The 12,565-nt window shown below is 39.9% G+C and overlaps 1 protein-coding gene across 1 annotated transcript in view; it reads left to right on the top strand.

The window, feature by feature from the left end:
• BLVRA (biliverdin reductase A) overlaps window positions 1–12,565 on the top strand; it is a 58,037-nt gene that overhangs the window by 19,749 nt on the left and 25,723 nt on the right. The window contains exons 3-5 of the mRNA XM_028108958.2: window positions 3,505–3,626; window positions 5,419–5,538; window positions 6,672–6,769. Of these exons, the coding sequence (XP_027964759.1) occupies window positions 3,505–3,626; window positions 5,419–5,538; window positions 6,672–6,769 (340 nt within the window). The remainder of the gene's footprint in view (window positions 1–3,504; window positions 3,627–5,418; window positions 5,539–6,671; window positions 6,770–12,565) is intronic.

Raw genomic sequence — 12,565 nt, 5'->3', positions numbered from 1 at the left:
TGTAGAACTCCGACCTTGGTGGTGGGAATGCAAAATAGTACATATGGTCATTCCAGGGTTCACGTCGGTAAACAGTTTGGCAGTTTCTCATAAAGTTAAATCTATGCTTAACATATAACCCAGCAAACATATGACTTAATGTTAAGTCTCAAACACATGACTTAACATCTGACCCCAGCGACTCTTATACCCAGGTATTTACCCAAGTTAAATAAGAACTGTGTTTACACAAATACTAGTCAATGACTGACTATAGCAGCTTTATTCATAATAGAATGAATTATGAATTCATTCAAACTGGGAGCATCAGAAATGTTCTTCATTTGCCAAATGGATAAACATACCAGTATATTCATACAGTGGACCACCGCTACTCAGTGATGAAAAGAAAGAAATCACCGATACATGTAACAACATTGATAAAAAATTGATTATGCTAAGTTGAAGCCAGACTCGAAAGACTACATATTGTATGACTTCATTTATATGACTTTCTGGAAAAAGCAAAACTATTGAGACAGTAAGCAAACAGTGGTTGCCTGGAGTGGGGAGTAGGGTTTGACTACAAAGGAGCATAGGTAATTTTGGAGGAGGGTGATAGAACTGTTTTATATCTTGATTTATGGTAGTAATATGACTGTATGTTGGTCAAAACTCATAGAAATGCACACTAAAATGGGTGAATTTTATTAGATGCAAAGAATAATCTAACCAAAAGCATCAGAAAGGGCTTCATAAGATGCCCAGGTCTCGAAAGCTTTGAAGGTGTACAGGTGGGCAGTGGGGAGGAGCTCAAGGGACACAGGATTTGCAAAGGCTTAAAGTTAGCATACGTACAAAGTTTTTCATACTTTCCAGTTGTTTGGAAAGTGAGAAGTCTAAAGGTACACAGTGGGAGAGGTGACCAGAAGAAGTAGACAGAGCCACGTTTGGAAGGCCTCAATGTTTGGTAAAGAAGTCTTTGGTAAAGATTTGCCTACTTACTTACTTATTAAATATTTATTTTGTTTATTTTATAGACAAAAGTGGTTTTAAAATATTTAAATGATAAGTGTTGTATAAAGAAGAAAAGTTTTAAGAGAGAGATGGGAGATACCAGACAGCTATGTTTTTTTTGTTGTTTTTTTTAACATAGTCAACTAAAATGGTTGTTTTTATTTTAATATTCTGGCCTTCTTGCTTGCTTGTTTTTAAATTGCCTTTTTTAAAATTTCAATTCAATTAATTAACATATAGTGTATTATTAGTTTCAGAGGTGGAGGTCAGTGATTCATCAGCCTTATATAATACCCAGTGCTCATTACATTCCATGCCTTCTTTAATGTCCATCACCCAGTTACCCCAAGACTTTCATATTTAATTCATGTGTTGACTTGTTTGCTCTCTCCTTTCTTTAAAATCTCTGTTAAGAGCAGGGTCTGTCCACAATACATCCCTGGAGCCTGACACTTTTTGAAGTAAACCATACATGCAAGGGCCTTGAGGTGCAAATGACTATGACATGCTAAAAGACAGGAAAAAGGCCAGTATGACAAGAGGGAGAGGGCTGAGAGATGAGCTAAGAGAGATAGGCAGGGCCAGATCACGAAGGCCTTTGTAGACCACAGCAAGTGGTTTGGGTTTAATTCTGAGTATAATAGGTGGTCTCCAGAGAGTTGTAAGCTGAGAGGCAGGTGGGGAGGGGCAGGTTATTATCTGGTCATATTTAGTGTAAAGATCATTCTTGCTGCTGTATGAAGAATAGACAGAACAGGACAAAGAGTAAAGCAGGGGAACGAGTTATAAAGGTTACTAGAACAGTCCAAGGGATGAGATTGTGACTTGGATTAGGGGGTAGCAATGAAGAATGGACAGAAGTAGATAGAAGGCTTATGGATGGATCTTGGCGATTTGTTGACGAATTGGGTGTGGAATGTGGGACAGAGAAAAAAGGCAAGGATAACTCCCAAGTTTAAGGACCTGAGCAACTGAGTGGATGGTGGTGGCATTTACTGAGATGGGAGAGTCTGAAGGAAATATACCTCGGGTGAGGGGCTGGGGTAGAGAATGAAAATTTTTTTATGTTTTTGTTCCATGAACACCAAGGGGCAGAGAGGCTTTTTTTTTTTCATCTTTAAGTATTTTTTTAATTGAGATATAGTTGACATATAATAATATATTAGTTTCAGGATAATATTAATATATTAGTACAGCATAATGATTCAGTATTTTTTTTTTTTTAAAGAACATGGACTTCAGTATTTTTTTCTCTTTAGGTGGTGTCTTAGTTTGGGCTGCTATGATAAAGTACCATAGACCAGATGGCTCATAAAGAACAGAAATTTATTTCTTACCGTACTGGAGGCTAGAAGTCTGAGATCAGCCTCCATGGTCAGGTTCTGGTAGGGCTGTCTTCCAGGTTGCAGACTGCTGACACCTGGGCAGAGAGAAAGCAAAGTCTCTTGTGACTCGTCTAAGGGCACTAATCCCATTCAGGAGGGCTCCTTCCTCATGGCCTCCTCTAATCCTAATTACCTCCCAAAGGCCCCATCTCCTAATACTATCATACTAGGGGTTAGGGTTTCAATATATGAATTTTGGGAGGACACAGTCAATAACTGTTGGGAAAATGAAGGGCTTTAATCAGGGTAGGGACTTCGTTTTTATCTTAAGCAACTGCTTTGGCAAGCAGGCCTGTGGATGATGTGTGGAAGGGATGAGATTAGAAGGAATCAGACCAGTTGGTGATTTAGGCAAACAAATCCTGGGCCAACCCTAGAGCAGTGGACACAGGAAGGGGCAGAATCGGTGGGAAGTGGTGACAGATAACCCAGGTGGCAGGAAGGGGTGAATCCGAGATGACATTCCCATTTCTACGCTCAGAGACATCCAAGGAGAACTGGGTTTGAGGGGTGTGTCGAGGTAATTTTTATCCATTTGGATCTATAGTGACTTGATTTTTCACTTTGCACACAGCTGCCAGCAGTACACCCGCATACTGGGTGAGCTTCGCCACTAGGGTGGGAGTGAAGTTGGTTGGAACTCAGAAAGCTGTAGTGGGGAGTCTGAGTAAGGTGACAGCTCACAGTTTGCCCTGGGTCCTGTGTGCCCGCATCTCTCTAAGCAGCTGTGGCCCTGAATGACTCCTGGCTGTATCAGATTGCGTGTCCACTGGAGGAAGGATTCAGGGAGTACGGAGATACGACCTCAGGAGGAAAATCTCTCATCTTTGGAGAGGGGGCAGTCGAAATGGAATGCCAAATGTGAGGAGCCTTCTCTGTGGATGACACAGTCAGAGCTCCTGTAGAAATATGTCTCGGGTGGAGCTGACCTCTCCCTGAGCTCTCATGTCAGGGGCTGTCTTCTTCCCCCCCTTATGTGCTACGGCTTCTTGTGTGTTCTGGGCTGGCTCCTTTCCTTCCTTGTCTGGACTCTGACCGGTCCTGCTGACATGTCTTGGTTTTGCTGTTCTCTGCTAGAGGCATTGACTGTCTTTAAATCCTACCCCGGTCCCTTGTGTTTCAGCCTGAGAGGAAGTTCGGAGTGGTGGTGGTTGGCGTTGGCAGAGCTGGCTCTGTGCGGATCCGGGACTTGCGGAATCCACATGCTTCCTCGGCTTTCCTGAACCTGATTGGCTTCGTGTCCAGGTGGCTGGCATTTGTCTTGTGCCTTGTAATTCATGGCAAGGCCAGTGTGGTGAATTAGGGCTTGGGACATAGAGATTCTCCAGACCCAGGAGAGAGAGAGCCGGCTCTGGGGTCATTCCAGAGAACCGTGCTCAGGGTCAGCCCCACAAGATCTCAAGTTGGGATGGGTCTGGGAGCTGGAGTGCTGGATCTGCAGCTGGGATGTACAGCGAATCAGCCTCGAGGGGACGGTGAAGACAGAGGCAGGGAAGATGAGAGCAGGTCCTGACGGTTACACAAAAGGGGCACAATGAACACATGGTGGGTCGGCCTGAAAGAAGGCTGTCAGTGTGTGCCAGTTAATCGTTATATCACTTATCATGCTAGCCATCCATGCAATGGCCTTGACATAGATACCATTATCAACCCCACTTTACAGATAAAGAAAGGGAGCCACAGAGAGGTAGAGAGGTTATGTAATTTGCCTATGGACACACAGCTAGAAAGTCTAAAAGTCTGGATTTGAACACAGGTCTATTTGATTCCAAAGCCCATCATCTAAGCCACGTGTATCCTTTTCCCTTTGATAACTTTGAGCCTCACTTTTATTTCCTATAACTTCATTTATCTGCTATAACTCAATCAAAACCAAACTTCCCACCGTGTTTCTTCTTCTCTGACCCACACTCACTCAGCACCTTCCTCCACCACTCACCACTTCCTTACATACACCACTCACCAAACTAACACCATATAATGTCATTTATGAGTGGTAATTGTGAACAAGATGTTGTAGGCACTGTGTTGGCTGAGGAGAGAAGGTGGGGAGCAACTTAGGCGCCTCTCTCTGCTTTTTAGTGCTTTAGAGAAATCAAACAAAGCATGAATAACTATTGTGATGGTCCACATAGACTATCTGGGGCACTAGAGAGACCCAGAAGTGGTAGGAGTCTGCCCTTGGTCAATCTTCTCCCCTCAGTAAGATTCTAAGGGACTTGGACATAAATGGGAGATCAAAATTATTATTAACCAGCACTGTAACTCCCATTGCACCCCTACCTGAAGCTGGATTGAACACAGCACTTGGGCTCAAGGCTGAAGTGGGACCTCTCCTTGTCCCTTAAACCCCAGTCTTCTGCTAGCTGGCTGCCATGACTGATGTAGTGGTAACTCCCCTAAACTATTCAAGTCATATGGGAAGATGGCCAGCTCATACCCCCTGCTTTACTGCACCCCTGCCTGTGTCACACCCCTTCTCACATACCCTGTTTCTCATGACCTACCTGCTGAGTCCTACCATCTCCCCAGGAAACCTACTCTGAAACCCTAAATTAGATTGAATTACCCACCTGAACCCCCAAACACAACATTTCTCATGTTCATCTTGTATTGATGTTATATATTTACATGTGTGTCTTGCTTCTTCTCTTAGACTGTGAGTGAAGTCTGGTAGTCATAGTGGTTGGCCAGACGCTTGGAGCTGGCTGTGATCAGAGGGACCACTTCTCATGAGATAAAAGGAGATCAGTTGTTTTTGTTTTAGAGATGTAGTGATTCAAAGACTGCCATATCACAGAGGCCGTTCACAGTAGTGTCGGCACTCAATGCTGGGTCTCTTGACTTAAACCCTGAGACTGTTTTTTCTCACTCTGTAGTGGAAAATGTCCTGGAAGTGGGAGGGAGAGAGGGAATTAATGTCTTCATTTCCAAAAGCTGGTTATCAGGACATCGTTGGGAGGAGAGGAGAAAGATGCTGCTCATTTATTGGATATGCTGTGTACTTTTGAGGTGCATTTTTCTTATTCTCAAATAGACGGGAGCTTGGGAACATTGAGGAAGTTCAGCAGATTTCTTTGGAAGACGCTCTTTCCAGTCAAGAGGTTGATGTTGCTTATATCTGCAGTGAAAGCTCCAGCCATGAGGACTATATCAGGTGGGTTTCCAATGTAGGTAGTCCTTACCTTGCCCAGTAGTGCAAGAGAATAAAAATGATGGGGCAAGCTGAAATCTCTCAAAGAAATTTTAATAATTGAAGGGAAAAATTACATTGGAGGCATTACCTTTAAAAAAATGTCAAAATGCTCAAAACTCTTACTATTGGTTATAAATGTATAAGAAAATGAAAACTATGTAAAACTGATATTTACTTAGTACACTGTAATTTAAAACAATACAAGGAATTAAAGTGTATTCGTTGTAAAAAATGTATTGACAGTAGTTTGAATAGTGCTTGTCTCTTGTCATAATAGAATGTGGAGCCAGCATCTTTTCTGTGCTTTGGCAAATTGTAATCCTTTCTAAGTTTGGCTCAGCTGCCAACATTTTATCCTTTGTGCTTTTAACATTTTAAATATCTCTGAGAGTTCCTTTAATATGAACTGTTTTCGCCATGAGATAAGTGAGGAAGGAAGGTAGTGATGGCATCGAAGAGGGGGATGACATTATAGAGCAAGAGAAGTGACAGGTCCCCCTGGCCCACCTTCAGATGCAAAGCCTAGAGCCCTTCATGCATTTGGTGGGACTGAGCCTGGAAGGAGGAGCCCCACACATGACCTGGCAGCTAACAAGGCAGTTCCAGCCACTTCCCAACACCCAGGCCTCTGCATATGCTGCCCAAAGTGAAATACCCTCATCTTGCATGTTGTGCCTGGAAAACACCTACTCCTATTTCAGATGTTACTGAAATCTTTTCAGACTGCCTCAGGCAGAGCTGGCTGTTCACGGGTTTGGTAGGCTTTATTTATGGCTCTCACGTGATAACAGGCAGTTTACAGGTTAATGTCTTTGTTTCTCCTCCAAAGTAGCTGGCAAATAGTACCTAGTTGAATACATGAGTAGGTGAATGGATGAATGTTCAAATTAACACAGAACTCGAATGCCTCTTCTAGCATAGGAGAAAGTAACAGGACGTGCAGTTCATCCTCCTCATCCTCTGGCCCTGATTCGCATCTGCATTCCTTCATGACTCAGAGACGTACATGCATTTATAACAGTCTGTTCTCTGTCATGCAGGGCATTTTAGTGAAGCTTACTTGAAGTATATTTCTCTCTCTCTTTTTTCCAAAGGCAGTTCCTTAATGCTGGCAAACATGTCCTTGTGGAATATCCCATGACACTGTCTTGGGCAGCAGCTCAGGACCTGTGGAAGCTGGCTGAGGAGAAAGGTGACGTATATTCTGTCGAACACAGAACCTCTTTTAGAGTTTCTGCCTGTAAGATGTCTCTGGTACCATCTTTACGCCTTTAAAACTTAACCCTATGTCAGATATGTCCTATGGGCTCCCACCCCCCCCAACACTCCCCCGTACTGTAGGTGCACATAACGGGTGTGTGTGGAAGGCCAACAGGGTGAAGGGAGGAGTGGGAATTTGCAAACTTTTGCTAGAGACTTATCTTTTCTTTTACTCTAATGAAAAATTTGAATTAGCTGTGACTTACGCTAGTGTCATGATATTATTCTGCTGTTATTCATGTGATACTACATTGCTAATGGAAAAATGTCCAAATCAGAGTCATTGATTGTCTTATCTATGCACACTTTGTAGTTTGTGTTGTTTCTCAAGAGGAGTATCGTTTATCAAATATTTACTATATGCCAGCGACTTGGGAACTCTGCTAAGCACTTTGTATGTTATTTTATTTAATTCTCCTAGAAACCCTTGGAAGTAGGTATTTTCTCGAGCTTATGTAGAGGAATGTTACATAATTCCTTATGTAAACAAATCCATGCTTCAGAGAAGTTAAGTAATTGGTGCCAGATCACAAAGCTAGTAACAGGATTATGAATTGGGAGAAGGAGATTTGAATTCAGTCCTTTCTGGCTCTGAATTCTACATTGTTCCTTTAAGCTATACTGCCCTCCAGAGATTTTTGTTTTTACAGTACCTCCACAAGTTCCTTTATGGGGGCAGTGAGAATTAACTAGAATGTTTAGGGATTACAGGATCTGACAAACTCTTTGTTTCAACATTTGCTATTGAAAATCTTTAATATATAAGCAAAATATGGTGAACACTTACATGAAAATCACCGAAGAAAGCACCTTGCACTTATCACCAGTGTATACTGATCAGACTTTATTAGAACTCTTGTAGCACTCTGTAGCACTGGGATGTACTGCTGAAGAACAGAACCCATCTCTCCCCTCTGTAAGCTGCAGCGCTAAACACTGCCTAGAACTGAGTAGGCCTTCAGGAGGTGTTGGTTGAATGAGCAGATAGATGATTATTGATGTGAGTGAGAGGAGCTTTGAGGCCATCACCTTTGTATATTATTTTCTCATGGCACAGATGTCCATGGACACAAAGAACAAGATACTAAAGAATATCCCATAGATTTCTTGCTAATTGCAAAGAAAAAAGTGTACTTTTACAATGAAGAACTCTGTTGTTAACCATCCTAACCAAAAGATTGCTAATAAGGGTCAATCTGATGTCACAAACCATTTGATGTGATATACACAGCATCAACCATATAATTGAGATTTACAGGTAATACAGGGATAAAGGAACATATTAAATAACGCTATATATAATATATATAATAACAATAAAAAAAAATCAAGCAAACTAGAATGTGGAACACTCTACAAAATAGCAGCCTGTTTCTTCAGAAAGATAAAGTCCTGCACATAGTGACTTCCTTCCAGAGTAAATACAGAAAGAAGGGGAAAAGAGTACACTTTACACTGGAGAAACCAAACACTACCTCAGCTAGTTGATCAAAATTAACATCAACAGTGGTAAGTCATGATAATAAGATGTACCTTCAATATAATCTGATGAGAATGGCCCATTACCTCTTTAGTTTTTCTCTTCCAAAACATAGCCTTGGTGCAGTCATGAAAATAGCAGCAGAAAAATCCCAGTTGAGGGGTGTTCTACAAAATGCCTGACCAATACTCTTCAGAACTATCAAGGTCATTAAAAAACAAAAGAGGTTTAAGAAACTTTCCAACCTAAGAGGAGGCTAAGGAGACATGATGACTAAATGTAATATGGTATCCTGAAACAGAAAAAGCGCCTTAGGTATAAACTAATGAAATCTGAATAAAATATGGACTTTAGTTAATTTTTTTAAAAATGAGAAAAAAATAATAAGGATCAGTGTTATATTAGAGCCTTGGTGTTAGCTCCATGAGCAAGCAGAATCTGGGTGGATATGTAGAGATCATAAATGGCTTTAAAAAAGAGAGAGATCATTTTGGATGGCAAAAGTTATGGATAATTTAGGACTAATGTCAGCAAGATTGTGGAATAGGAAGCCCTTGGACCTCATTCCTCCATGGAGACACTGACTTAAGAGCAATATGTAGACCATGTTGCCTTTGTGAGGACTCCAGAAACCATGTAAGTGTTTGCAGTACCCCAGGCATACACAAAGCCAAGAAGAACTGCATTGAAGCAGGTAAGAAAGTTCAATGCATTAGCTCATCATAGCCCTTTCCCCTCCCTGGCACAGCATGGTATGATCAGGACAAAACTCCCAACTCTTAGCTTCTCCCTTGGATGAAAAGACAAGAGTGGAACATGTGTCCAATGTTCTGGTTTTTCAAGGGGTGCTTGAGGGACTGATTTCTACCTCTCCTGACTTAGAGTACTGAAAGAAATAGTAGTGTGCTTTAGATGCAAGGTTGGGGCTGCTAAGAGCAAGGCAAGCACTGTGGCTTTTTACAGCATCAGAGAGAGTGCAGTATTGCATAAAGACACCAAGGTGAGCAAGAGATTACAGGTTTTTGAGAACAGAGGCAAGCCTCTTTCAGTTGGAAATTACACATATAATCCCAGAGAAGACACATCCCCAGAAAAGATTTGAGAGACCCCTTGAATTGCTAGCCTGGCTGATTGGTGAAGGTCTTTTCCTTGCACAAAGTCAGTCTGTAAAAACTGGAAGAAGTGGCTGTTTTTCCAAATAGTCAGATCTCAACAAATGATCACAGGGCATAAAAAGGAACAGGGAAACATCGGACTCTCAAAGGAACAAAATTAATCTCCAGAAACTGATCCTAAAGAAATAGAGGTCTATGGATTACTGGACAAAGAATTCAAAATAACTCTAAAAAAATGCTCAGTCAGCTAAAAGAGAACACAGACTAGTAAATGAAATCAGGAAAACAGTGCACGAACAAAATGAAAATATATCAACAAAGAGATGTAAACTATAAAAAGGAATAAAAAAGAAATTCTAGAGATGAAGAATAAAATGATTGGATTGAAAAATATGCATGGGTTCAACAGTAAACTTGATCAAGTGGAAGAAAGAATTGGTAAACTTGAAGATGGGTAATTTGAAATTTGAGTCAAAGGAACAAAAAGAAAAAGAATGAACAAAAGTGAAGTAAGCTTAGGGACTTATGGTACACCACAAAATAGATCAATATATGTATTATGCAAGTCCCAGAAGGAGAAGTTCAAGAAAGGGTTAGTGAGCTTATTTGAAAAAAATAATGGCTGAAAACTTCCCAAATTTGAAGAAGGAAGTGGAATACAAATTCAAGACAATGAACTCCAACTAGGATAATTCCAGAAATCCACACCAAGACACATTATAATCACACTGTCAAGATCACAGATAAAGGTAAAATCTTGAAAAAGGCAAGAAAAAAGTGACTTGTCATATATAAAGGCGATCTTAGAAAATTATTAGCAGAATTCTCAGCAGAAACCTTATAAGCCACAGGGAGTGGGATGATGTATTCAATTTGTTGAAAGGAAAACAACTGCCAACCAGTACTATATTCACCAAAACTGTCCTTTAGAAATGAAGGTGAAATTAAAACTTTCTCAGACAAACATTTGCTGAAGGAGTTAATCACCATTAGACCTACTCTACAAGAAATGCTAAGGGGAATCTTTTAAACTGAAGCAAAAGTATGTTAAACAGCAACACGAAAGCATACAAAAATAAAAAGCTCTCTGGTAAAGGTAAATACAAAGACATATAGAATCCTGTAGTATTTTGTTGGTCCATAAATCATTTTTAATTCTGGTATAAAATTGAAAAAACAGCATAAAAAATAACTATAAATCTCTGTAAATGGATAGACACTGTAAATAGAAATACAGAAATAGATTATTGTAGCTAGATGTTTTATATAATCCCCATAGTGACCACATAAAAGTATCTGGAGAAGATACACAAAAGGAAATGAGAAAGGAATCAAAACACATCACCACAAAAAAAATCAACAAAACTCAGAAGAAGACAGTAAGAGAGGAAAAGAAGGACAAAATACTGTAGGACAACAGCTAACAAAATGGCAGTAGTAAGTTTTTTCCTGTCAGTGATTACTTCAAATGTAAATGGTTAAACTCCCTAATCAGAAGACTTAGATTGGCTCAGTGGATTAAAACAAAACAAAAACAAAAACAAGGTCCACCTATATACTATCAACGAGAGACCTCAGATCCAAAGACACACATGGACTAAAAGTGAAAAGATGGAAAAAGATATTCCAAGTAAATGGTAATGAAAAGAGCAAAAAGTCATGCTTGTATGAAACAAAATAGGCTTTAAGTCGAAAGTGTCATAGGAGATGAAGAAAGACATTATATAATGATAAAAAGGTCAGTTCACCTAACATTAGAGCTCCCAAATATATGAAGCGAACATTGTTGAAGGTGCACAATAATAGTAGGAGACTTCAGTACTTCACTTTGAGTAATGGGTAGGAAAACCAGATAAAGATCAATATATGAAACCGAGGACTTGAACAGCACTGTAGACCAATTGAACGGACATATACAAAACACATCCAATAATAGCAGAACACACATTTTTTTTTTTTTAAGATATATTAATTAGAGTGTGTGCACACACCAGCAGGGGGAGGGGCAGAGGGAGAAGGAGAGAATCTCAAGCAGACTCCCTGCTGAGCATGGGGCCCAAAAGTGGGACTTGATCCCACAACCCTGAGATCATGATATGAGCTGAAATCAAGAGTTGGACTGAGCCACGCAGGCACCCCTGAACACACATTCTTCTCAAGCACACATAGATCATTCTCCAGAATAGACCATATGTAGGCCACAATAAGTCTTAACAAATTTAAAAAGATTGGAATCATGCTAAGTATCTTTTCAGAACATAGTGGAATGAAACAACAGCAGAAGAAAAACTGGAAAACCCACAAATACATGAAAAGTAAACAGCATACTCTTAATCAGCCAATGGTTGAAGGGAAAAAATCACAAGGGTAATTAGAAATATTTTGAGAGAGTGAAAGTGAAAATACGACATAGCAAAATTTATGGGATGTAGTAAAAGCACTGCTCTGAAGGACATTTATGGCGGTAAACACATTAAACGGCAAGGAAGCTTTCAGGCCAACAACCTAACTTTACACCTGAAGGAACCAGAAGAAGACTGAACTAAATCAAAAGTTAGCAGAAAAAAGGAAAATAATAAAGATTGAATAGAAATAAATGAAATAAATAACAGAAGAACAATAGAAAAAATCAAGGGAACTAAAACTAACGGGGTTTTTAAAAGATTAACAAAATTGACAAACCCTTAGCTAGATTAACTAGGAAGGAAAAAGATTTAAATAAAATCAGAAGTGAAAGACATTATGACATGCCACAGAAATAAATGTATTACAGGAGACTACTATGAACAAATATACTTCAACAATTGGATATTATAGACTAAATGGATAAATTCCTAAAAACATACAGAATACCAAATGAATCATAAATAAAATTCTGTACATACCTGTAACTAGTAAGGAGACTGAAACAGTAACCTCCTAACTAGAAAAACCCAGGACCAGATGACTTTACTGGAGAATACTATCAAGCATTTATAGAAGTAACACCAATTCTCCTCAGAAGTTCCTAAAAAAGAGGAAAGAACACTTCCAGACTTATTTTATGAGGCCAACATTGCTCTGATATCAAAACCAGACAAAGTTACTGCAAGAAAACTACAGACCAATCTTTCTGATGACTACAGATGCAGAA

Source organism: Eumetopias jubatus, unplaced genomic scaffold, assembly GCF_037043125.1.
Source record: "Eumetopias jubatus isolate StellerSeaLion01/CBP00866 unplaced genomic scaffold, mEumJub1_p1.0 scaffold_14, whole genome shotgun sequence".
NCBI classification, from domain to species: domain Eukaryota; kingdom Metazoa; phylum Chordata; class Mammalia; order Carnivora; family Otariidae; genus Eumetopias; species Eumetopias jubatus.
Note: the sequence above shows the minus strand (reverse complement) of the source record. Positions and strands in the feature narration are given on the sequence as shown.